This window comes from Pelodiscus sinensis, chromosome 3 (genome assembly GCF_049634645.1).
Source record: "Pelodiscus sinensis isolate JC-2024 chromosome 3, ASM4963464v1, whole genome shotgun sequence".
NCBI classification, from domain to species: domain Eukaryota; kingdom Metazoa; phylum Chordata; order Testudines; family Trionychidae; genus Pelodiscus; species Pelodiscus sinensis.
In genome coordinates, this window is record NC_134713.1 from 159,487,062 (window position 1) to 159,513,276 (window position 26,215).

The 26,215-nt window shown below is 44.6% G+C and overlaps 1 protein-coding gene across 3 annotated transcripts; it reads right to left on the reverse strand.

The window, feature by feature from the left end:
• Positions 1–1,852: 1,852 nt before the first annotated feature.
• On the reverse strand, positions 1,853–26,000 carry LOC102463374 (NACHT, LRR and PYD domains-containing protein 3-like). 3 transcript variants are annotated; one of them, XM_006118072.4, is made up of 12 exons: positions 25,849–26,000; positions 21,470–21,770; positions 20,767–20,808; positions 18,325–20,005; positions 17,063–17,212; positions 11,292–11,465; positions 10,916–11,074; positions 8,148–8,264; positions 5,426–5,596; positions 4,537–4,704; positions 3,692–3,862; positions 1,853–3,077 (listed from the first exon to the last, which is right to left on the reverse strand). In XM_006118072.4, exons 2-12 carry the CDS (start codon positions 21,744–21,746, stop codon positions 2,894–2,896), a joined length of 3,294 nt encoding a protein of 1,097 aa, XP_006118134.2. In that variant the 5' UTR covers positions 21,747–21,770; positions 25,849–26,000; the 3' UTR covers positions 1,853–2,893. The 3 variants fall into 3 exon arrangements, with proteins under 3 accessions (XP_006118134.2, XP_075781463.1, XP_006118133.2); XM_075925348.1 differs by having other exon boundaries at positions 21,476–21,770; positions 25,809–25,997; XM_006118071.4 differs by having other exon boundaries at positions 25,809–25,997.
• Positions 26,001–26,215: the final 215 nt, after the last annotated feature.

A 26,215-nucleotide genomic window follows, 5' to 3' on the forward strand; every position in this document is an offset into this window, starting at 1 on the left:
TTACAGCCAAAAGGAAAACATTAAGGAATTTACTTTTATCATAAATATTCTTGGGTTTATTTCTTTGCAGGATTGTCTTCACTGCAGTAATCACTGGGTGAAATTCTATGGCCTTTGTTATATGGAAGGTCGGAATAGAATGATATCTTCTGGACTTGGGATCTATAATTCTCACTGTAGCAACATGCATGGAGGGAGGAGCATAGGTTGCAGAAGAGAAGTATTTGGAGGAGAAACAGGGAAGTCAGTCTGTGTACACACATGAATAGGAATGTTAAGGTGTAGCTGGAGTGATTCTATAAACAGTTGCTTTAAAGAAGAGCCATGTTTGTTGAATAAGAATGGAATCCTCATGTTATCATCCAACACCATTGGGCATGAAATGCTCACCCAAAATAGATTCCCAGGAAATCTAAAAATGACCTAAAATATCAGTTTTCAAGGCATTTTTTCTGACTTCCATAAGTGACAAAAAATCCAGGCCTAGACCAGGCCATACTGAGAAAGTGCAACTACCAAGCACACCTAGCGAGAAAGATTTATAACTGTTCTGGTCACAAAATGTATTTTGTATGAGTTCAAGGTGAGGCACATTCAGAGTGGCTGTCTTACCACATTGATGTCCATCATTTGCAGAGAAATCCCATCAGTTTCTGGGCAACCTTGGAAGGTGAAATGCTGATCCCTATAGTTGCCTGGATCTCTAAAGGGCATGACTGCTTGTTCCTGGCTCAGTGCTCTCATGGAGACATGAGGGAATGGCCAAAAGTACAGGCCAGGTACTTGCATGGACTAACCCTGAGAGAATTACCTTCTCCATGAGCTTCTGAGAAACAAAGCTGCAGAGTCCTTCCACTCACGGCACAAGAACCTCCACACACACCCCATGGATGCCATACAATGTTCCCTCTAATTTTTTCTATCCACATGCAGAATAATTTTTGTTATGTGCACCCAGGCATGTGAAAATGTGCACCACCAATGAAAAAAAAAACTAGCTGTGGGTGCTCTGCTAATCAGTTGGGTATCATTTGAATCTCTCCTGAGCACCACACAAACAAAATTTACAGGAAACACTGATTCAAATACCCAATGGGACTTGTTCAAAGAGGATTTTGTGAGATCAGAAGGAGGTGAAGATGAGCCCCTCATTAACAGTCCCAAAAGACCAGATTTTCCACTCCTTTCACCTCCTCTGTGGGAAATTGGGGAGTGCTAGGATCTTGCATACAGTATAAAGATCATGCATGGCATATACAAGAGAGACTTGATTCAGGTCTGATACTTGCATTAAAACACTGAATAACTGATCACTGCATGGCTATATTATTATTTCTAGTACAGTCAGGCCTGAGCTCCCTGTGAGGAATCAGGCCATTTTGTAACAAGCTCATCATAAACAAATAACACAAAAAAAGTCTGTGGCCTAGCCAGCTCACAATCTTGAAACTGGATACTAAACAGGTGATGTCTTGCATTATCCTGTAATGTTGGATCTATTTGTATTATACTGCTCTACACAAGAACCAGGAAACATTTACTCATAAGCAAGAGAGATTTCCCCTAGTTTCTTTCAGTGAAATGAACCACCACCATTTTGCAGCTCTCAGGTGATTGTAGTTTGCAAAGTTGCCTTCTGTAAATGTCAGGACACCTGATACAGTCATTTCTGGAAATCAGATTTCAATATCTGGGCCTGTGTAGTTATGTTTCCTCCTGCCCTCTTGGTTTTCTCTGCCATCACATTGGGTTGGCATCCTTTATGTCCATCATATCAGAAAAGCCAAGGGCTGGACAAGCACAGAGACTGTAACCATTGCATCCTTAGAGGTGCTCTTGTTATGCTTATAAAAAGCACACAGGATCTTTTTCCAGGGGAAAAGGCAATATGCCGCGTTTATTGAGAATATAGTAGTGAAGCAGTTAGCGCACACACACACACACACACTCACTCAGAGAGATAGTGCATAGTTACCAGACCATTGTGGCTCAAGTCAGTCTTACTGGCCAGGCAAAGCTGACTGAGTGAGGAGTTGGGATCCTTTGATTGCAATTTGAGGCTTCTCTGAGGCTTGGCCTGCAGGACTGAACCTAGAGTTCCATGGCAAGAACTCCCCTTCTTATACTTGTAAGTTCCCATTTGGGTCTATGGATATTGCAGTGTCATGCTGCAGTCATCCAATCTTAAGAGGTGTTATTCTGCATTCTCCAGGTTATCCTTTGATGGTGATTGTCAGGATTCCCATCGTTGTCTCAGTCTTGGTGGGGTCTGTGTCTGTCTCCAGGGTTTGTCAATGCTGCTAATTCAATTCAGCCTCAGACACAATTACTGTTTTGTTATCTTCAGAGTTTCCACTTGTTCTTGATCACCTGGGCATCTGAGATGGCTTTCACTCACAAACCCCTCCACTCACACCAAACAATTGTACAGAGTTTCAGACAAGATAATAATTACACAACTTAGTTTGTGATGCAGAGAAGGGGTACAACTTAATTTGCAAAGTTAACAGGGAGCAAGACCTTTCAGTAAACATTATCTAATCATGAGAGAGACACAGAGAGAAATAGAAGCATCCAGAACTTATAAGCAAGTCATTACATCAAATCATTATGCATCATACTTATAACCGTATAACCAATATTAAAATATATGTTTTTGCTACACTCTGTCCGTGATGGGGTTGAGGTCACTGGGCAGAGCAGCGTGGGAAGTGGTTGCACTGCTGCATCCTGTGTTGAATTTTGTACCGTGTGTAAAGAATTTACTGTAAATGTCCCAGTGGTTTCATTCTGGTTCTTTTCATTAGCACCATGTTCGTAACACATGGAAGTTCCTGACCTCAGCACCTACCTTAATCGCTGAGAACTGAGTGCAGCACCTGTGACTCCCAAGTCAATCCCTTCCACCTCCTCCCTCCTCTTCCTCATGATACTCTTCCCATATGTCATAGATGTGGGCTCTGGATGTGGATGAGAACTCATTATTATCCAAGCACAGGTATTGCAGGGACGGGGTGGTTTCAATGAGTTGGATGAGCTCCTTCTCACAGCTGTTAGTGATGCCATTGTTTTCAAGGCTACGTAATAGGGAGAAAAAGGAAAGAATCAGAGTTTGAAAACCTAGTGGTTGCCTGAAATCACTGAAACCAGAATGAAAATGAAGAATTACCAAGGGAATTATGGTTCCATAAACAACCCACCTGGTTTCTTTTCACAGCGGCGGGGAACCTATGGCCCACAGGCCAGATAAAGTTCCCAGCTTACTTTGATCTAGCCCACAACAAGTTTCTGCGCTGGAGCACGAGCGCTGGCTGATCCTGCTATAGGCCTAAGCCCCAAGCCTCGGCGCCCAGCCGGGGCTGGAGAACAAGCACCAGCTGGCCAGGCTGGGGGGAGCCCAAGCATTAGTGCTCCTCCCACCCACCCACAGGCTGGAGCACAACTGGGTTGAGTATGAAGTGAGTGAGTGGAGGGGTTTTATTTGTGTTTTATTTTTTGGCTTCCAATTTGGGGGCCAGGTCAGTGAGGGTTTTGGGGGCAGGGCTTGCTTGTTTGTTTATTTGCTTCTCACGTCCGTGTGGCCCGTAACTGATTTTCCCCTGTGTCAGCAGCCCGACTGAGAAAAGGTTCCTCGGCCCTTCATCATGGCATCAACAAAATGAAAAGGAGAAAGAGCAGAGCTTGGACATACATTAGTTTCTCAAGACGGCTCTCCTTATCTTTCAGGGCAGAGCACAAGGCTTTCACTCCTCCATCTCCAAGGTTATTAAAGCTCAGATCAAGCCACCTCAGGGTGTTCTTCTGGGAGAACAGAGAGGTGATGGCGGGAACACAGTCTTCTGTCAGGCCAGCACCTGGTAAGCTGGAATGGCCACAAAAGAAAAGTTGAACGGAGGTATGGCTTCTACTCAGATCTCAGCAGACTGGGTGGAGAAGGGCTCCACGCCACCCTGCCTCCCACACCCTTTCCAGCCCATGTCCTGTCCCCAGAACCCTTCTGCCAGTGTGAGGGAGGCAGCCTTGGCCAGCAAAGAGCTCCTGTGAATGCACAGACTCCTCTGCTGGCCATCACCTGGCCCTTTGTTTCTTAGACCCTGGTCCCAGTCCTGCAAACTTTCAAAATAGACACTACCTAAGCCCCCAACAGGGATTCTCCCATTGCTGTAGTTAATCCACCTCCTCAATCGGTGGCACTTATGTGGATGGAAAAATTCTTCCATCTACCTAGCACTGACTACACCGGTGGGTTTAGCTATGCTGCTCAGGGGCAGGGTGGATTTTTCACACACCTAAGAAATGTAGTTAGCCAACAACTTTATAGTGTAGACCAGGCCACAGATAGATGCTTAAACTGATTATCAAACGCAGTCCCATTTAAATGGATGTTAAAGTTAAATATGTGCAGAAATGTTTGTAAGACCAGGGCCTGTATTAGTAACTGTGCCTTGATATTAGTGGAAACCACCATAAGTGCTAGTTTCAGTGCCCTGTTTTCCATATCAACAGTTACACCAGAGCATCTCTCTCCAACTGTACCTCAGTTTTTCTAGGCAGCAACCTTTACTCTTCAGGCACGTCGCAAGTATTTTAACCCCTTCATCCCCCACGGAGTTGCTCTGCAGGTTCAAGGACACTGCCATGTTGCAGTGGAACAGAGAGCAGATATTAGCTATACTCTCCTGGGTGAGGTTGTTAGAGCGAAGGCTTTAAGGACAAAGATACAAGGAGAAAAGATCAGGACCAACCGACAGACACCAACCAACAGACACACCACCCAGATTTCAAATTGTAGACAGTTGACTGCTGTAGCACATATTTTGTGCTTACATGGACATGTATCTTTTAGACACCCTCCCCCCTTACCAACTCCCTGGATTGCTCATTATGAACTCAGAGTCATTCCCACTGGTAAGTATTTGTTGCATAAGCCCTTCATGAATGTCAGATGAATGGCGGGAGGGCTAGACCCTCAGCTGGTGTAAACTTCAGCCCTCAAAAGCATCTAGTACAGGCCACTGTCAGAGACAGGAAACTGAAACAAATGGAGAACTGGTCTGGTCCTGGAAGGCCTGCTGATGCAAGGGGGAGGGAGGACAGGCAAAGGGGGCAGTTGCCCAGAGCCTGGCAATTCCCAGCCACCACCACCATTATTGCAGCAGTGGCTGTGGCCAGAGCTCTGGACCCTTTAAAATCACGGCCAGAGCACCATGCTCTGGGTGGCTCTGAGTGCTGGCAGGAGGGCAGGGGGTGCAGCACATTGTAGCAGTGCTGAGGGCTGGCTGCCTCCAGCCCTACTCCTGCTGCCTGAGACCCCACCCCATGTTGCCCAGGGGCCTAGCAAGTCTATTGGCCTCCCTGGGTCCTGGCAATTCTGGCAGATTCCTCTGTTCCTATCCAGGAAGACCCCTTAGACGCTTCTATTTACCTCAGTGACTGAAGCCGATATTCAGTACTGTTCAGACTGTTGCATAGTGTTTTCATCAGCTCATCATCGATGGAATTTTCATCCAGGCACAGGGCTAGCGGAGTGAATGTGGAGGTGACCCACATGGTGAGGTCAAGAAAATGCTCTTCAGGGAGACAGGAGAGGTTAGCACTAGTGGAAAAAAGCAGATTTTAAACAATAAAAGATATAACAACAAGTAACAATAATACTTTTCCCACTGGTATCATTTCCCACGCAAGGATCATAGAATCATAAAATCATAGAACACTAGAACTGGAAGGGACTTTGAGAGGTTATCGAGTCCAGTCCCCTGCCCTCATGGCAGAACCAAGCACCATCTAGATCAGGGCTACTCAACATGCAGCCCATGAGCCACATGTGGCCTGTTTGTTTGCAGCCCATGGTGTGGTTTGGATTTACATGGTGCTCAACATGCGGCCTATGGCTGGGAGCCAAAACAAAAAAGTAGTCAATAGAATGGCCTTCTGTTGATATGATTTAACTGTTTTAGTGGTTAAATTCCTGGACTGTCATTGCTCATTAAAAGTGCTGTCATATGGGTAGAAATCGGGTAAATACTGCATTGTATTAATATCAGCAGAACTGACTTAAATGGGGCCTGTGTGATGTGTAGTCTTGCCTTAATCTTTGTATTCATGCCCCTCAGTGTGAAAGAAGCTATTTGCATATGTATTTGCATGTTTATGCAATCACACTTAAGTTGCAGCCCTCAGCATGTGCTGTGAGTATCATGACCCCTGGGGCTTCCAAAGTTGAGTAACCCTGGTCTAAATCATCCTGGATAGGATGTCTAAGCACTCTACCAAAGTTCATATTACTTGGGGGAAACAGAGGCACAGAGCAGTTAAGGCCAAAATAGTCAAATCGGCTATTTGTTTTGGATGCCATATTTGGAACATTTAGAGTTGGATTTTCAAAGCAGCCAAATGCCCGTAGCGCTCATTCATGTCAACCGGAGTTGTAGGCATTCAGCTCCTCTAAAAACCAGGTCCAAAGGGGATCTCAATCTGAGCACCCCAAAGCTTAGCATCCCAAAATACAAGAGACTTCTGAAAATCTTGACATAAGCGAAAGCTCACAGTCATATAGATAGCAACAGAGTGAGCAAGAGAACCCACAGAATAGGGGTGGGGAACCTTTTTATGGTTAGGGGCTGTTGACCCACAGAAAAATCAGTTGGTGGGGAACAGTGGGGGCTGGAGTGCCAGCACAGGCTTCCCAATGTTGGGGTGATGGTGAGGAGTCCAGAGCCCCGGGAGCCAGATCCAGGCAAGCTGGGGACTGCATCTGGCCCCTGGGTCTAAGGCTCCCATCCATGGCATAGAAAAAGAGCCAACGTGATGTATGATCCTCCTTCAAGGTTCTATAGAGAGCCTTATCAAATATGCATCACCATCTTCTTTCCCTCCACTTAAACAACCTTTGTCCACCAATTACTTCCATGCCATTCAGTTGCCCTGAGATAAAGCGAGGCTCCCGCCTTTTCCATTTTCAAGTTCCTCTTAAAACATACCAGCCATGATACTTCTAGCAAATCTTATTGATTTATATAGAAAATCCATTTTGTTGTCCACATTCCATGATCTCTGACTTCTCAATTTTATACCCCTGGGCTGTGAGCTCCTTAGAACAGGGGCTGTCCTTTCTTATAGTCTATAAAGCACCTAGCATAAAAGCTGAGAAGGAAATGGATTTTTGGTTCACTGGCATTTCCAAAAAAAAAAAAAAAAAAAAAAAGTTTCAGATAGAGACAAAAATAATTTTTTTAGCAAATTGAAAAGCTGGAACAATTATTTCAGGTACAAGAATTATTTCTGGTTTCATTCCACCCAAAATGAAACCTCTTGTTTTTGTGTTTGAGCATTTAACATATTTTGAAAAATAGTATTAACAGGAAATTTGAATTCAAGACGTTGTTTCGAGCCCAAACATTTAAACAGTTTGTTTAGAAAATATTGAAACAAAATATGTGAAAATGAATTAGTGAAATATTTGTGTCTCTTAAGTGGACTGGTTCTAAGCTGTATTTTCTGCTATTAAAAAAAAAAAGAAGTTTCATTCAAACAGTTCCTTCCAGCTCTACCTAGCACATCATGGATACTATGGCAAACAAAATAAATAATAATCTGAACTAGGGATGTAAATTAATAACGGTTAACGGGTCTGCAGAGCATCCCCACTGGGATCCTCAGTGTGGGGCCAGGAGCTTGCAGCCAGCTCCAGGGAGCTTGAAATCAGCCCTTGCGCAGGAACAGAAACCCTGTGGGCTGAACCGTCCTCCACCTGGAATCCCACTTAATCGGTTAACCGCTTAAACGTTGGGGCTGCCTAACATTTAGCTGGTTAACTGATTAAACATTTTTCCTTTCTTCTCAGCCATTAATTCAGATATGGGACAGAACTGCAAAATTTGGTTCTAGATGTTCCCTTAGTTTGTGGGATTACAGATATTTGATTCAGATTTGATGTTATATAGTGATGGGGACAAATAATGAAATTTGCAAGCAGGTTTGAAATTCCCTGAAGTTCATGCTTGGACTTTGATTTGAGTTCTTGTCATTTATTCTCTATTGGATCTGGTATCTTTGTGGGGAAATATATTCAGGGACTTCTATTTTATTAGATTGAACTAATGAACATGTCCCAAGAAAAAGCCATTAAAAAGGAAGGGGATAATTACATGCAGTCCTTTTTCTTTTTCTCTCTTGTTTTCCTTTTTAAATTTGGCCAAGGAAAACACTTTTTCTGTGCCTCATTCTTTCCTTTTCGCTTTTCATTCTTCTTTTTCTTTTGGAATCTGGATAAAAGAAAAAGATTACATTATAACTATGGAAACGTGGTGCTATAAGAATTACTTTTCTATTTATCCTTCCACAGTGGTTTCCATATAAATTAACCACTCTAAGATAATCTGGTAAAAGAAGCAGTAGCAATGTTATTATTTTATCAAGCAACATGAACAAAAAGCTTATGTTGACTCAAGTTACAAATCCAAGCAAGCTCAGTGTCTGAATATCCTAGGATATGTTGCCTTTGTGTATTGCATGCAGCCATGAAAATTGCACTGCCTTTTTCTATTAGATCCCATTGCACACTCGTGTGTAAATTATTTTTTTTCCTTTTCAAGTCTCTTGTAGCACTATCATTTCCCACCAATTGAATATCTGTTTCCCCAAATACATTCATTTGTATTTATTCAAATAAAATCAAACTTGATTATGTTTTGCACAGGTTTCTAATCTCTAGATTAGTGTTTCTTAAACTGTGTTCCACAGTGAGGCAGTTGGAGGTGTGCCACGGAGAACAAAAGAATTCAAAATGGCCTCCCTTAAAGGGGCAAGCAACCCTTTTTTCCCCCGATCCTTCTTCCCCCCCCCCCTTTTTTTCCCTCAACAAAGAAATCCGTGGTGTTCCTCATAAAAGTATTGTTTGGTGTTCTTCGGTTTTAAAAAGTTTAAGAAACACTGATCTAGATCTATATTTATGTATACCTTGGCCAATAACCCAATCAATTAATTCAGTAGAGTTAGGATGAATTTGAAGTTGAAAGTACAAATAAATTCCTGGGTAAGCATGTCAAAGCATGTCAGTGCCTCAAGTGCTTTAGAAGACTAAGAACAACACAAGAATGGTCATATTGGGTCAGATCAAAGGTCTGAAACTCCCGTGCCTGGGAAGACAATAGTGATCATACTATGCCCTTGGCTAGGTCATAAGCAAGAATCAAACCAACAATCTCTGGATCTTACAAATAAGCTCTGTTGCCCAAGCTAAAAGACCTGGCTCTGTTAACCAAGGATGTAAGAGACTCATCAACCTGACTATGTGGCTCAACCATCACTAAAAAGGGACAAAGCACCGTACTGAGAAATGTGGATTACATATTGCCTCAGGAGATATGTTAATGCTACAGGAGGTCTATGGGGAGTCTGTTCATGAAGAATTTACTTTACATTGTTTGTCAGTTGGATTGCTCTGTTTTTATTTTACATTTTTACTTTAATATTTAACAACCTCTCAGATGGGACTGTACATTCAGAAACCCGATTCTATGCACCGCATCTCTATTGGATGACTCAAAAAACCATAACTGTCTCCCATTTGATGTTCTCAAGCTAAAGGTATATGTTGGACAGGGCTACTTTTAGTAGGAAAATTCCCATTTTGATGATAAAATAAAACTGCTTTGATGAGAGGCATAGAGCTTTTTGCAGCAAAGTTGGAGCAACAAAGCATCAGCATAGATACTACATTTGTGAAGTCACTGTGACTGACCTCCTGAAGATATCCCACAATGCCCTCCAGGATCACTCTGCTCACTGTTTTGATCTCTGTTGCCTGTAATGGGGCGGCTGCCCCACTCTAGCAGTGAAAGGGTTAAGAACAGACTAGAGGGAGCCTGCACAAACCTGGCTAATCAGAAGAAGGGAGAAGTCAGCCACTCAGGGCCAGGTTGGGCCCCATAAAAAGTTGCAGGGCTAAGAGGCACTCATTCTTGCTTTGGCCAGGAAGGAGCACAGGCTCTCAGAGAACTAATGAGGTCCACACCTGGGACACAGCATTGCTGGGCAGGTAACAGTATAGCGTGATGGTGAACCACTGCCAGGCTGCAGGCCTTGAGTTAAGCGCTGAGTGGGTGCAAAGGTCATGGGGAAGTGGCCCCAGGAGCACGCACAGTAGAAAGGAGAGAAGGAAAACAGGATATGACTGCCACCAGCAGGTCCCTGGGCTAGGCCCCAGAGTAGTGGGGCCTGAGTTCCTCCCACTTCCCTTGCACCACACCTAGCCATGGAGAAGCAAGCCCTGTATAGACTGCGGCTTGAGGCAAGGGGCTAGACTGTGGGACTGCAGTTGGCCACGGCAGCAGGTGCATGGACTGAAGACTGCAATGCCCCTGCAAGGGAGATGCCATGGACCAAGGGAGCAATGCAGATTCAGGGCCAGAGGGTGGAGACAGGAGAGTGGCGAATGGGCAAGACAACAACCAGAAGGCAGCACATGCTCTGAATTGAACTATTTCCCAGTGTGACCAACAGAAGGCATCAAGGCGGTAAGTCAAGCCCCGTTACAGATCTTAGGAACTGAAACCAAGCCAATCAGACCAGGAAGCTCAGAGTGGTATACTAGGCAGCCTATTTACATGCTGAATACTAACAGCAATGTGAATCTGGATGCTGGGACCGTTAACCCTTGTGTGCGGAGACCAAAGCTGAGAAGATTGAACACGGAAATCCCCTAGCTATGAAACCCTAATTTCTCCCTCTCCTTTTTTCTTAGGCTTTGGCTATGCCCTCTCTCAGTCTGGGAAAGGATGAAAGCATGCACAGAAAGTCCCTGTGATGTTGTTTTTATTAAACGAGAGCTCCTTGCTGAGGTCCCAGTGACCCTCCCCCACACGACATATTATTTCAATAAGAGGCAAAGGAAGAAAAATCAATTAAAACATGCCTGTTGCCACTCTCCTCTTCATCCTTTGTCTCATATCCAAAGTGTATTTTATCCTCTTCATGCCTTCGGAATAAGAGGAATTTTCTTGGGCTATGGTGAGTAGCAAGATGTTGGCAGATGTCCTGGAAAGCCTTCTGTTTGGGGTTCTCAATGTTGAAGCTTGGCAGAAAATAAAGTAAAACTGAATTACATCTTCTGTAAATATCTTTCTGACCCACAAGATGACCCACCTCTATTCTGAAGTATGACATTAAAATACATGGATGAATCTCATCAGGGAGAACCTGGCTTAGTTTCTGTGAGAGGAAGGATATGGTAGGTCACCTGAGAACTGGTGAGTCTGTCTAATAACTTGAAATGGCAAATGTCCACTTACCTCACTGATTGCAGTCTGCTGTCTGAGTTCAGAAGACTGTACTTCAGGGTAGTTACAAATGTCTCCCTTCCCTGAATCCCGTTCACCTCAAGGGTGACAACGCCAGGGTGAGCTGGAATAATGTCGTCACAAATTGCAGAGGCAGTGTCTTCAGGAAGGTCATCTAAAGTTATTCTATAACCAGAATGAGATCAACTTATTTAGAGAATTTGATAGAACAGAAAAATAAAACGAGAAATGTCAGGGCAAACCCAGGGTGGTCTTCACATGTCTAATATGAAACTGAATGGTTTTATGGCTCAGAGGTGACCTTGCAAATAAATAGGAAGGAGAAAAAAAATGGGCTAGTGGCCTTAAAAAAAACAAAAAACAAAAAACAAAAAACCCTATTTGATACATGAAAGAGGCCCGTGTTTTGAAATGGAAGATTTTTTTCCTGTTAGACCATCAAAAATTGAGATTTTATCGACTTAATTCTTCCTCTAAGATGCTATGGCCAACTGGAGAACTTATGCCACTAAAGACAACATGCAAACAAACTTACTGAGAGAGAAAGTGGCTTTTTAAAAATACAGGTTAATAAAAGTACAGACTTTTAACTAACAGGTATTTAACTCAAACTCAGATACACAAGCACAAACAAACTTCTCTTTTTTAATACCCAGTCCCATCAAGTGAGGTCTGAAAGGCATCAGAATCCATGTCTCTGAGATGTGCAGGAGTCAGCCACCAAAACCAGAGAAAATCTCAATTTGATAGCTGGAGATTTTAAGAAGAAATTCAAGTACAGGAAAAATCCAAATCTAAAAGAAGTGGGCAAAATATGGCACACACCCAATTTTCTTTTCCTTTTCAAGAAGGTCACCTTTAACACCATATGCATTCACTACCAATACAGCAAAACAAAATGATGGCTTAGAATACCACTTGTTTTAGACACAACAAATCCTGCATCTTGGCAGGTGGATAGACTAGACAACCCTGGAGATCTCTTCTAACAGTATAGTTCTATGATTCTGTACATTGCTTTACTATTCAGAACAGTTCTGTGATCTTGGTGAGACCTGCACCAGCCAGGCTTGACATTCACTGCATGCATTGGAATGATTGTGCTGGCTACCTGCACAGAGTGGAGATTTCACTAAGTAAATGTGCAGCAAGCTATGATGCACCACCAGACCAGGGGATTTTGCAATTGAGGAAGGCCATTAGAAATGCTGAACCTTATCAAGGCATGCTGCCTTGGCAGAATTAAGATGGGGGTGTTAATGGAGATTAGTGCCTAATAAACTTTGTATTTTAATGAGATGCCTAGTTCATGACAGAGATGATGCTTACATACAGCACTTACATAAGTGGAGCATTCCATCATAAACACACTTCACGGGCATTATCATAAATTAATCTTCACAACAGATTCATCTCATGTTACAGATAAATCAAATAGAGACAGTGAGGTTAAGCAACTTGTCAAAGCCACCTCACAATGAGTCAGCAACAGAGCTGGGATCAGAACTCAGGATTTGAAAGGAATGAAATTCTTCCCTGTGCAGAGGGCCAGCATGAGGCACTACCTTAAGTAAATCTTATTTAACCACCCCACCCACCCCAAGTTTAAGTGGATGGTGCCTTACATACACAGGTGAGTTTATCATAGAAATGTAGGACTGGAAGGGACCTCAATAGATAATCTAATCCATTCCCTCACCTGAGGTAGGACTAAGTCTTATCTTGGCCATCCCTAACAGGTGTTTGACTTTCCTGGTCTTAAAAACCTCCAACAACAGAGATTTCACAATCTCCCTAGGCAACTTATTCCAGTGCTTAACCACCCTGACAGCAGGTTTTTCTTAATGTCCAACCTAAATCTCCTCTGCCGCAGTTTATGCTCAATACTTTGTGTCCTGTCTTTGAAGGATTCTGCACGGACTTCTCCTGGTGGTCAAAACCACAGACTGGACTTCTACACAGAGTGCTTCTGTTGATGTGCACTAGCTGAAATTGTTAACAAGCAGCATCACTTTCCCCATAACCTCAGCCATGCAGAATGCACCACCATCCACAGCCTCAGAAACAACTCTGACGTTAAAATGAAAGAGGCTGACAAAGGAGATGCTATAGTTTTCATGAATAGGTTGAATTATGAATAGGAGGTTGCTAGGCAACTCTCCAATACCACATTCTACAGGTCGCTATCCTCTGACCCCACTGAATGGTACCAAAAGAAACTACACCATCTACGCAAGAAACTCCTTGAAGAAACATAAGAACAAATCTACACACACACACCCCTAGAGCCCCAACCAAGGGTATTCTCTCTGCTACACAGGAGCCGTAAACTGGAAATCCTCGATACTGCATCATCTCAGGCTTTGGCACTCTTACAGCATGATTGTCTGGCTATATGGACTCTCTCCACAGGCCCTATGCAATCAGCACTCCTGTCTTTGAGACACCACTGACTTCCTGAGGAAGCTACAATCCATTAGTGAATTTCAAAACAAAACAAAACAAAAATAAAAATAAACAAACAAAAAACCCCAAACCCACACCATCCTGGTCACTATGGATACAGAAGTTCTCTACGCCAACATTCCACATCAAGATGGGCAAGGCATCAGGAACTGTATCCCCAATTATGCCACACAGCACAGCTAATGGTTAAGCTTTGTGACTTTGCCCTCACAATCATTTCAGATTTGAGGATGATTTATACCTTCACACCAGAGGCACTGCTATGAGTACTCTCATAGCCCCACAGTACCCCAACATTTTTATGGCTGACTTAGCAGGCTTCCTCAGCTCTCGTCCCTAAGTGCCCCCCCCCTCCACTTGTGCTACATTGATGATGTCTTCATCATCTGGACCCACAGAAAGGAGGCCTTGAAGAATTCCGCTGGGAGATTTCAACAATTTCCACTCCACAATCAATCTTGGCCTGGACCAGTCCACACGAGAGATCTGCGTCCTTGACAGTGCAAATAAGTGATGGTCAACTAAACACCACCCTATACCAGAAAACTACTGACTGCTATACTTACCTACAGGCCTCCAGCTTTCCCCCAGAACATATTACACTATCCATTGTCTATAGACAAGCCCTAAGATACAACTGCATTTGCTCAAGACCCTCAGACAGAGACAATACTCACCTGAGGAAGTGAAGAAACTGATTGACAGAGCCAGAGAGGTACCCAGAAATGCCCTAATTGCTCTGGCTGAAACTAAAATAAGTCACACAAAAAGTGGAAAAGTGTCAAAGTAGAAACTTCATGCATCTGATGAAGTGAGCTCCAGCTCACGAAAGCTTACATCCAAATAAATGTGTTAGTCTTTAAAGTGCCACAGTCATGGGCAGCGAGTTGTACAGGCTTGTGGTGCCCAGGTTCCACCAATATTTGGAGCTGGAGTGGGCCCCGCTCCCCCTGCGTACATCCTCCCACCCCTGCCCCACAGCATCTCTCCTCCGTCCCTGGCCCAGTCCCGTCCCTGCCGTGCGCAACCTCCACTGAGCTCCCCGTTGCTGGCTGCTGCTGCCATGCGCAGCGTGTTCAAACTGGTGGGTGGGGAGACACCTGGGCGTGACATAACGTCACAGCCCAGGATTTTAAAACTGCTGGGCGCAGGGTTGCACCGCGCCATGCAGCTGAATTGAGGGTTCGGAGTCCGGGGACAGAGCGCAGACTCTGGCCCCGCAAACTGGAAGGCAGAAGGTAGGGGAGGGCGAGGGCTGGGAGAGGAAGGGGCTTATGCAGAGGAGGAGGGGAGAGGGGAAAGAAAGGGGAAGGCTCCAAAGGGACAGGGTAGAGGAGAAACAAATGCCAGGGGGCCAAGTGAAGACAATGAAGAAAAAGGCAAGAGGGGAGGGGTCAGTGGGAGGGGGACAGGTAGAAGCTGGGAGGGGAAAGGGTAAGGGCATTGGGGGCTGGAGGAGGAGGTGCCATTTTAGCCATAGGGGTTTCTTGTGCAAGGAGGTGCTGGTGCCAGGGGATTCTGGTGGTGAAGCAGAAGGGCAGACACCTGCAGGGGAGGGACCACCACCAGAGGAGAGAGGCAGGGCAGGTTTGTAGAAGGAGGTGTTGGAAGAGGGGATGAGGAGAGGTAGCTCACATGATCAGAGTGGGGCTACTGGGGGAGTGGGCAGAAGGGGGAGAGAAGGGCTGGTGGAGGGGGGCAGGTTGCAGGAGGGCTGAGGGCAGTGAGAAGGGCAGGAGTCAGGACAGCAGAGGAGGGTGAGGAGTTGGGGGGGGGGGGAGGGACAGCAGGCACCAGGGAAGCTGATGGAACAAGGGATGGAGACATGGCAGCAGAGAGAAAAGGTAAAGGTTTAAAAATATTTATTAACTTGGGTGCCAGAGTGGCACATCCAAACAAGCCACATGAACTCAGTACTGGGGCACAACACAAAATTAATTTTGCTCATGGGGGGAAACTCTTAGCCTACACTGGCGGTTTCTTGTGCAAGATTTTTGTGCAAGAACATGTCCACACTGCCATGTGCAAGCTGTGCTTTTGCACAAGAGCATCTATGGCAGCGTGGATGCTCTCTTGCCCAAGAAAGCTCCGATGGCCATTTTAGTCATAGGGGTTTCTTGCGCAAGAAATCCCTGCTGAGCATCCACACTGCCCTCTTGCGCAAGAGATCTTACACCTGTTAGAAAAGAGCATAGCTCTTGCGCAAGATGCCCTCTCTTACCACACCGTATTGTAAATTTCCTTGCGCAAGAGCAGGCGGGCAGTTTGGATGCTCTGTGGGTTCTTGCGTAAGAACGGCTGTACTTGCACAAGAAGCCGCGAGTGTAGACATAGCCTTAGAGAGAACACTTCCCCCAGCCTCTCTGCCCTCGAGTTGATGTCACACACATTTGGTTAATGTAATTGCAGGATAGCTGCATGCGGGGGGTTTGGTGGGGGCCAAACTAATCCCTGTTGGTAGGAGGATGGTGGGAAAAGCCCTTCGAGAGGGGTGACATGACACCGTTTACTTCTGGTCATGTGTCCATCTTGCCCCAAGTGTGTTACCTCCAGAGGTGTGGCTAATGGGACACCATAAAAAATTATACAAACCTGCTGCCTATGGTCACCGGACTCCTCGGGGTTTTTTGCTGAACCAGACTAACAGCTACCCTCTGACACTTTCTGCTTTTTGTATGACTCATTTCAGTTTCAGGTTGTTGATCTCCTGGTTAATCCAGAGCAGCTTCTTATCATACTTCCTATCTTACCCATGTCCTGGGATAGTTTGCTCTTGTGTCCTTAATAATGTCTCTTCAAAAACCTATAAACCCTCCTGTACTGTTCCCCCTTAGACTTGTTAGGCTCACCTACCAATTCTGACTTTTCTAAAATATCCTTCTTGAAGTCGTGGACTTCTTGAAGTCCATTGTCTTTATTCTGCTGTTTGTCCTCCTACCTTTCCTTAGAATCCTGAATTTAATTTCATGATCATTTTTATCCCATATGAGTGTGAAAGGGATAACAATTTGAAAGGCTAGGTTCTACTATCCACTACTGACCTGGAAGGTACACTACTACTGGCTTCTCTTCAACACTCTTGCCATCAGAAATCAAAAGGAGCACAACTAATCCTGCTCTGGTTGCCTTTTATAGAAATATTGTATTATTCTGCAGTCACTGTCCAAAGCCAGTGTAAAAGAGCCATACTGCATTGTTGGCCACGTGTGTTCTTTCTCTTTCTCTCTCTCTTTCTCTCTCTCTCTCTCTCCTCCCCCCCCCCTCATGGAGTGAGTGAAACAAAGAGTTGTATTTACATGCAAGAGTCCCCCTCACAGCTCGCTTCCACGACAAAACGAATTCCATCTTCTTCTTGCTGCACACTCAGCATGGTCATTCTAAGCTTTTGTAAAAGATGAGCACACACCTTGTGTAGCATAGACAATGAGATTCCAGAGGCATTCAAACTATAGGGAGAAAAACAGATTTAGATGTGTTAATATCTCTACAGGAGTCTGCAGGAGTAGATGCGCTGCTAATTTGGAAGACCTGTCAGCAGAGAGTAGTTGTGATTGCAGAAATGCTTGCAATGGACTCCCTTGGAGTTTTGGTCTAGAGTACAATATGTAGTATTCTTCTATCAGATACAGAAAATATCAGGGCGAAGGCATACTGCACAGTATTTAGTTTAGTAAGTAATCATTGAATCTGGTCTGAGGAGCTGATGGTTCCCCATGATGGGACCAGAAGAGCCAGGAGCCCTGACAGGGTAATGAATTGGGAGGGGAAGTAAGTGGAACTTGGAAGGTAATAGAAAAGGAGCAAGAAAAGGCATTAGAGCTGCAATGCTTGTGGGGATTTGGGAAGAGAGAAGGGCAAGGCTGAGAAGGAAAGGAGGAGGATTTGGTTGGCCTGAGCTAGGATGAAGGATGAGCAGAGAAGACAAGCGAAAGAGAAGAAGAGGGGGGATACCTCAATATGTTTGGATAAGGCTCTCAATATGAAGCTCTCTGAAAAGTGACACTGAGGCTTTCAGTGAAGATGTTGACACTACAACGAGGAATGTGCCCAGGAAGACAGACACAGGCTAGCTTTGATCTAGCACTCCAAAAACAACAAGATGGACATTGGGACATGGACAGTGACATGGGCTAGTCTTGCAAGAATGGACCTAGAGGGTGGCAGGCTTGGATACCCAGTGCACATCACCACAGCAATGTCAATCTTGGCAGTGCTAGCGTAGGAGCTAGTGTGTTGTCTCAATTTTCCCAGCTCCAATGTGGACATACTCCCAGGAGTCCATATACAGGGAGGTGCTGTTTAACTGCAAATCCTGAAAACTCAACTTAGGCTGTGAGGTTCCTTGCTGGCTCATATATAACCCAAGTAACAAGGATTTTTCAGGCTACATTTTTCCCTAAGTTTCACCTTATTGATTTTATTGGGCCTGATTCTGATCTCACATACAGCAGTGTAACTCCACAGGGTCCTATGACATTTTCCCTTTATTCACACTGGGACTAGTGAGATAAAAGTCTTATGAACTCTGCTAAAGTTCGGTCGCATTGATGGTACTTACTGGATCTGTTTGCATTTCTTTAGCAAGGGAAGCAGTTTGATAATATGTGCCTCTTTCAGACTGGCCAGTTTCAGCTGCCTGATTTCCCTGGCATGCTGCACGCTGTACAGTACCACCTGTTGATCATCCTGCCCTAGATTGTTCTCCAGCAAGTCCACTTCCTTGACCTCCTCCAAAGCCCTTATGACAAACTCCTCATCCTGAATCTCAAACAAACAATGCAACAGCTCCAGAAGGAGATTGCTCTGCTTTTCTTGCCCCTGGCAAATAAGGAGTGCCTTCTTAATCCATTTCAGCAACTCATTCTTTGAAATGCCTTTCTCGGTTTCATAGTATCTTTTCAAAGGCTTCAGTGACTCATCGTTGTTCAGTCCACATAGAAAGCGAACAGTTAGGATCAAGTGGCTTTTCTTCTCCACAAAGGCTTCTTTCAAGAGCTCGAAAGCTTCCTTCTTATTCCAGTAGGTGAACAAAGCAGCAAACAGCTCCTGCACACTCAAATGGACAAAGCTATAGATGGTTTCCACAAAAATGTCTCCCTGCAGTAATTCTGTGAGAAAAGTCGATGGACCTTTGGACACCTCCAAGTTACATTTCCTCAGCATGCTCTCATCAAACAACACTTTCTGGTCCCTCATACCATCATAGGCTAATGATCCAAGGTTGTGAAAAAGGTTTTGCGTGGAGGTCTGTGAGCGACCATGGGACTGCAATAAAGTGGCCACAAAATAGGTAAATATTTGGGTGGTTGTGCTCACTTTTTGAACAAATTCTTCACCGTGCTTCATCTGAAGGTTCAGGGTTGTACAGACGATCCAGCAGATGAGGGGGACGAAACACATGGTGAATACTACATCATTTTCTTGGATGTAATGGTAGGCAATGGCTGCTTTCTTTTCATCTTTGAAGAACTTCTTGAAAAACTCCTTTCTGTCTTCCTCCAAGAAGCCCAAAATCTCTGCCCAGAGATCAGCTTTCATATGGGTCTCCAGCTTTGCTACGGCTAAGGGTCTTGTTGTGACGAGAAAACATGCCTCAGAAAGGCTCCTGCTGCTGAGAAGACTTTCTACCACAGCTGCTGCTGAGTGAGGTGTGTCCAAATCACAGGATAAGATTTTACTTTCATCATAATCCTCAGGAAACCTGAGTTCATCAAAGCCATCAATGATGAACAAGACTTTACTTGGGCAAGACAAAATTTCCCCAATTGCTGGCTTTGGATGTCCCCAATTTTGTAAAATCAATTGAACTAGGCTCAGTTTTTCTGTTCTTTGGTTCAGTTCCCTGCAGCTCCAATGAAAAACATAATCAAATCTGCCCTGGTATAGTGTCCCACATGACCAGTCGTACATAATTTTTCCAACTGTGGCCGTCTTCCCAATCCCTGCTACTCCTTGTAAAATCACTTTTCTAGTTATTGTACCATCTGATAATGTGTCAAAAAGATGTTCCACCTTAACATGGGAGTCCTCAAAGCTGCTTGGCTTCCTCATGATCTCCATGTGTCTTTTTCCCCTAGACAGTAGCTCATGTTCTTTATCTTCTACTTGATGGTGTTTTTTTACTATAAAGAGTGTTGTATAGCGGTCTTCTAAAGACACCCATTCTCCTGGCCGGGAATTATAATCCTTCACCCTTCTAAATTTTTCCTTCATAGAGGTCACATAGTTCACTCTGTGATCTGGGAATGGGAAGAGAACAGTTTATTAATATTCCAGCCTATTTAAGAACTTATTCTTAAATATATCACTGTGACAGGAACAGTCATTTTTAAAAGGACATTTTATAGTAAATACGGCCTGAGTTTCAAAGCTCAGCTGTGAATCTAATTTCCTTACAGTTTGGATGTCCTCCCAAAATCAATTTCCAGTTTACATCTAGAGAAACTGGACAATGATAATACTGTCTAAGCCATGTCTTCACTAAACTGAAGATAGACACTGCTGCAATTGATATTCTGGAGTTTGATCTAGCAAGTCTAGTTAAGATTCACTAAATTGAACTCAGAGGGTGCCCCATCAGCATCCAGTACTCCTGCTTCTGTGAGGAGGGATGGTGGGGAAACTCTGTTGCAGGGATGGTGGGGAAACTCAAAACAAGGTACGTTGACTCCAGCTATATAATGAATGTAACTGAAGATGCGTATCTTGATTAAGCCTTCCCTTTTAGTGTAGACCTGGCCTTCAGAGCAAAGCCATTTTGTTTCCACTGAACCACTGCAGTCTAGGAGGAAGTTTCAGTTTAAGCAGACTTGGGATCTGCATTTTGATGCACCGGGACCTTCCGTTTTGAATTTCACTGTAAATGGAGTTGCACTCAATTCGAGCACATTTCAAGCACGTTTCATTGTGTTAAAACAAAAACAGAATTTTAAACAGATTGATACACTTGAAGTTTCTCAACAGTATGAGCTAGAGTGCAAACTGCTGGGCAAAGACTTACCCATGTCTGGGGGCTTTACAGAAACAGGTCTGGTTTTCCATACTGAAAGAAAAGATACATTTCATCATGTCCTGGAAGATGTGCTATCCACCGAGTATATGTCATGTCATATCTATGGTAGCTCTACAATGTTACAGACATTTAGGCCCAGAGCCTCAGCCCCTTCTAACCAATACACAGTGCAACCCAGCAAGGAGCATGAAGGTGGCCTTAAGGGCCAGTATGACAATTGGCAGTTGTTAGTGTACAAGGAAGCTCCAGCTAATTCTTTTGTTAGCGGACAGGAGCAGAGATAGCCTAGGAGCCATTACTGAATTCTGTTCAGGTTCCGATACCTCCCTCAGTGCCACAGCAACAAAGCACCTTCCACTTGTGCATTGAGATGCCTAACATCTCCCCTGTGCAGTTCGTTCTCTCTTATATCATCTTCCCAGGGCGGGAAGTTGGATGCGCAGTGGAGCATTTTGTTGTGGGGGATTTGTTTTTAAAACATAGACACTGCTATGTGGTTTTGTCATTAGAGAAGGCAAGGCTCTGTGGCCCTGGAGGATCACTCTACACCAGGATGATTGTGTGTGGCTTCAGGGCCACTTTACACCAAGATACCAAGGGGCTGCACTAAAACACAGAATCCCACTCATACCTGTCAGCTTTATCTATCCTTACAGACAGGGGCTAGATATCCATCCTAATCACCACCCACCTTCACCTGACTTTCTTCGCAACCTTTCGGCCAGATCCTTATTATTGATTTGATCGAGCACATTTATCACCACCTCCACAGCATACTCCTCTTGGTAGTATTTCATCAGCAGATCAACCATGTCTGTTACATCAGCTTTCTGCAGAAGTCCCTTGGGAATGTTTCTGTAGCCCTCCCTCAGTTCAGTGGTATTGAGTTTAAATTTAAACTTCTTTCTCTGTTCCTCTTCCAGCTCCTCCAAGATCGCCAGCAGGATGTCTAGGCACATTGCTGTCATTGCCCTCAGTGAAGGTCAGTTGCCCTAAAGAAAATAAGGTAATTAAAAAAAAAACCACACAACAGTGTTGCCCTAGCAAGCTGATGATGGTTACAGCCATTTTGATGAATCATATTAGAAATAAACAGGCACCAGCACAGATTAACTTAATATTTGAGGCCAGATACTCAGGTGGCCTAAATGGCTGTAGCACTGTATCAGGACCAGACCTTTATTATCTGCATGTGTGACATCTTACCCTATAGATGGCTCATTTGTAATATATACTGTACAAGGGGTACTATGGGCTCCTTATGGAACCAGCCTGTCAGTCACCATGGAAATAGGTCTTTAAATCTAGAACTAAAGAGAACAGGAACTATTGGGATTATTTGAAAGGGCACTTCTAGATACACAGAGTTGCTTCTTGCAGGAGAGGCCCTGAGTGCAGGTGTCTCTGTATTAAAAATGGGACCAGAAGGTCTGGCAGTCTCTCTGCCAGTCCTATTTAGGTCACATCTGCACAGGAAAAAAAAAGAAAGATCCAAAGCAGCAAATCTCAGAGCCTGGCACAACTGATACGAAGTTGTAGGGTTCCTGCTACACGGTTGAAAATAGCAGTGCAGATGCTTGGCCTCAGTGTGGAGCCCGGGCTCCTCAACCTGGCGAGGGTCTCAGAGGCCAGGCTCCAATCCAAGCCCAAACCATTTTCTTTTTTTTTTTTCACTGCATAGAAATACTTTTAAGTTGTCCCCGTACAATGAACCACAAAGTCCTGTACATGCATCCTCCAAACGGTGCCATAACACATAGGAGAGCTGAATGGTTCAGGACACTCCGTGCGTGGTATGTCCCATACCCTGGGGTACAACAAAATGGGGAAGCCCAGGAACATTGGATCATGCTTTTGTTCCTTTCTAATCAGGTCTGCCAGACCCCAGCCTGCAAAGGGAGTCAAGCCTGCAGGGAACTGTTTCAAAAGCAGAACTAGGTTCAGCTGGTTCTCATGCTCTCCAGATCAATTGGCTTAAACCTCCTTTGGGGGATGGCAGTGTGATCGAGTGGTTAGAACATGGCTCCAGGAGTCAAGAGACCAGACTGTTAACCAGAGATTCTGCTACTGGTTTCCATGGGACCCTGGCCAGTCAGCTAAACTCTCTGTACTGTCAACTGTAAAATGGGGCTACTAATCCTTACCTACCATTGTAAAGTGCTGGAGAAAGGGTGCTAAACATGAGTAGATAAAGATCAAAGTCAGTGGATAGATTGGCAAGGCAGGAAGGATACCATTTATGTTTAGAGGTTGGGGGGTGGGCGACAGAGCATCTTTCTCTCCCCTCCGCACCCCCCTCTTCCTTTCTCCTATTTATTTCAAGTTTTCTTATCCCCTAGTCATAACTCTGGTCATCTGAAGAAGTGGGCTGTGCTCTCGAAAGCTCATGATATCATCTACATGTTTTGTTAGTCTATAAAGTGCTACCAGACCATTTGCTTGCTGTTTTTTTCCTGTAACAGACTAACTCGGCTACCCACTGAAGGCTGATTTGAGACACCCCTGACCCTGGAGTAGCAGCTCCAAGGCTGAAGCAGTGGTTGGGATATGAAAGTGGAGCAGTGGTGGGGCATAGGAGAGTTATATTAGCTTTTAGGAAAAACTTTCTTTCTGTAAGGATAGTAAGTTCTGGAATATGCTTTCAAGAGAGATTGTGGAATCCTCTTCCTTGGAGATTTTTAAGATCAGGCTGGACAAACATGTGTCAGGGATGGTCTAAATTTGATCCTGCCTCCGCACAGGGGGCTGGACTTGAGGGCTTCTTGAGGTCTTTTCCAGCCCTTCATTTCTATGACTCTATGATCAGACAAGCCTGGTTTCACTATGGCTTGTACACCCAAAAATAAATCACAAGTACTTTGGGTTCAGGGTTTATTTTATCTGAACTACTTGTCTTACAGCCTCAGATCAGGTTCTGATTTTGTCCTGTTTCTGTAAGAAAGACAAGAGGCTGTACTGAATTCTTACAATTCAGAGGGAGCCTTGGTCACTTCTTAAAAAATCTGATTAGGGAGGGGAAAAAAATCACAGCTGAGATAATAGAGATACACACAACTCAATAGAGAGTACCAGTGAGTGTATCCAAGAAACAGCCACTTCCTGCACATGTCACAAGATGTGTGTTTTCGGCACTAGAAAGAATTCCAAATGAAAATGAAACTCCCCAGCTCAGCAGCCATAGAGTTTCATTTCCTCACAATAACAAAGTTGAAGACACGTTCTCCTCTCATTCAGCTGGTAATCAGGGATAATTCCACTGAAGTCAACAGGTGAGATCAGCGTAAAACACATGGGGCAGAGACAGAAGAGTTTAGCCCAGCGTGTTTCAGACACTAAGGCCAAGTCTGCACTAGAGGGGAAAATTGAACTAAGGTATGCAAAAATAGTGTAGCTGGAGTCAAGGTACCTTAGTTCAAATTTCCATGGCATTCCCACTGCGAGAAGTCGATTGCAGAAACTCTCCTGTCAACTCCCTTACTCCTTGTGACCCAGTAGAGTATCAGAGTCAATGGGAGCATGATCAGTGGTCAATTTAGCGGGTCCTTATTAGACGCACGAAACTGACCCGAGAGATCAATCTCTGCAGCATCAATCTCCCAGTAAGTGGAGACAAGGCTTAACTTCCTGGCAGTGCTGGGAAAGGTCAAAAGTCAACTAACGATCATATCTCCACGCAAAGCAATAAATCTTTACATTTATTGTGTTGTTAAAAGATGGATAAATAGGACCCTTTCCTAGATATCATATGATTAGCAGAATTAAAGCAAGTAACAGAAAGAATAATTACAGAGTGAATGAAAAAGCCACGGATTGGTTAAAAAACACTTTGTTTTCTATCCACCCATCCCATCTGTGTCTTTCAGCGGCAAAGCTATATCTTTGTACTCCTACGTGCAGTATGCAATAGTATAGGTCCTTGGAGCTAGGGCACAGCTATACACAGACCTCCAAAGCAGGCCTGCTAGGAGGGATATGAGGGTGGAGAAGGATACATTGTCCAAAATCCACCTGAGCTAGCACAACAGTCAGAGGACTGCAGCAATGGGGTTCAGAGTATAGGAGGGGGCTCTTGTGCATTTCAAAGTGAAAGCTCCTGCATGGAGCCTGAGGTCAGTGCTTCCAGGCTTCATGTGTTGCTGCCGCTTTGAAATGCCACACTGCAGTCCGGGATCAGCTGGGAAATCCCCAGCTGATCCTGGGTTCCATGGAAATGCCGCACGGAGCCTGGGGTCAGCTGGGGACTCTCCAGCTGATCCCGGGCTCTATTTGGCATTTCAAAGTGTCAGTGCAGCATGGAGCCCGGGATCAGCTGGGGAGTCTGGGTTCCAGAAATGCCATGTGGAGCCCAGGGTCAATCCTCAGCATTTCAAAGAGGCAGCGCCACATGGCTCCCTGATTGTCCTGGGGATGCGGGAGCATGGGAAGTCTCCTCCCACCATCAGGGCATGAGTGCTTAGTGGGAAGGGGGGGCAAAAGGATTTCCCCCCACCTGCAGACCAGTCATAGTCTGGGGGTAGGGAAGCCCAGAAGCATCCTGGCCCTGTCCCTTCCAGAGAGGCCGGGGTCACTTCAAATTTTTTTGAAATTATTATTGCCTACTCCTGCCCTAGACTGAATCAAAACCCTGGACACCTGAACACCTCTCATGCAATGAGGAAGTTTGGCTCTGCAGCTGAACTTTGTAGCTCAAACCCATCTTCAGTATTTACCTCCTTTTATGCAAGTTACTGGTGCTGTTAAACACAGAAAGCACAGCACATTTTTAAAGGACACATGCACTGCATCTTGGGAAAGCCCCTATCTTCACTGAAATACACCAAAGCTGGAAATTTAGTTCTGATACTACATTCCCTACCTTCTCCAGGGAATGAGGATTCTAACTAGAACGGGAAAAGATCAAACTCTGCTTCTCTAAAGGATCATCAGGCTGTTTGGAGCACTTTAAGAAAAAGAGGATCTCTCATACGCCCTACTTTGCTTGGATCTAATCCCACTTCTGCACAAGCAGAACAGAAAGTTTACAAATTTACCTTTAGAACTTCTTCAGCTTTAGATAAGCAAGTAACTCACATGTGAAATCTTCACAACATCCACACAAAGATTTCCCCGTTAGTCTGTCCACATCAATACGTTTATTTTCATGTTTTTCCTCTCCCCCGTCTCAGGGAGCCTGTTTTTCTCTCTTCTTCAGTTTAGTTTCGCTTTCAACTCCTGCACCATCTACTGGCTGCTTTTTGTACAGCCTTTTGTCAGCCACATACCATTATCACAGGGCAGCAGTAAGAGTAGCTCACTGTACAAAGTTAAGTTACTCACCTTGGTGCAGTAACTGTCGTTCTTTGAGATGTGTGTCCCCGTGGGTGCTCCACTGTAGGTGCTGGGCTTGCCCCAGCGTCAAAGGATGGAGATTTTTCACAGAAGTAGTCCGGCCGGACTG

What these genes read in the sequence shown, in the direction of transcription:
- LOC102463374 (XM_006118072.4), bottom strand. Translation starts at nt 21,746, where the DNA reads ATGACAGCAATGTGCCTAGACATCCTGCTGGCGATCTTGGAGGAGCTG. An exon ending in GCGAAGAAAGTCAGGTGAAG is followed by an intron (nt 20,809 to 21,469) that starts GTGGGTGGTGAT and finishes CTTTTCTTTCAG; the next exon opens with TATGGAAAACCAGACCTGTT. An exon ending in AAAAAGAAAAAGGACTGCAT is followed by an intron (nt 5,597 to 8,147) that starts GTAATTATCCCC and finishes TTTTTCCACTAG; the next exon opens with TGCTAACCTCTCCTGTCTCC.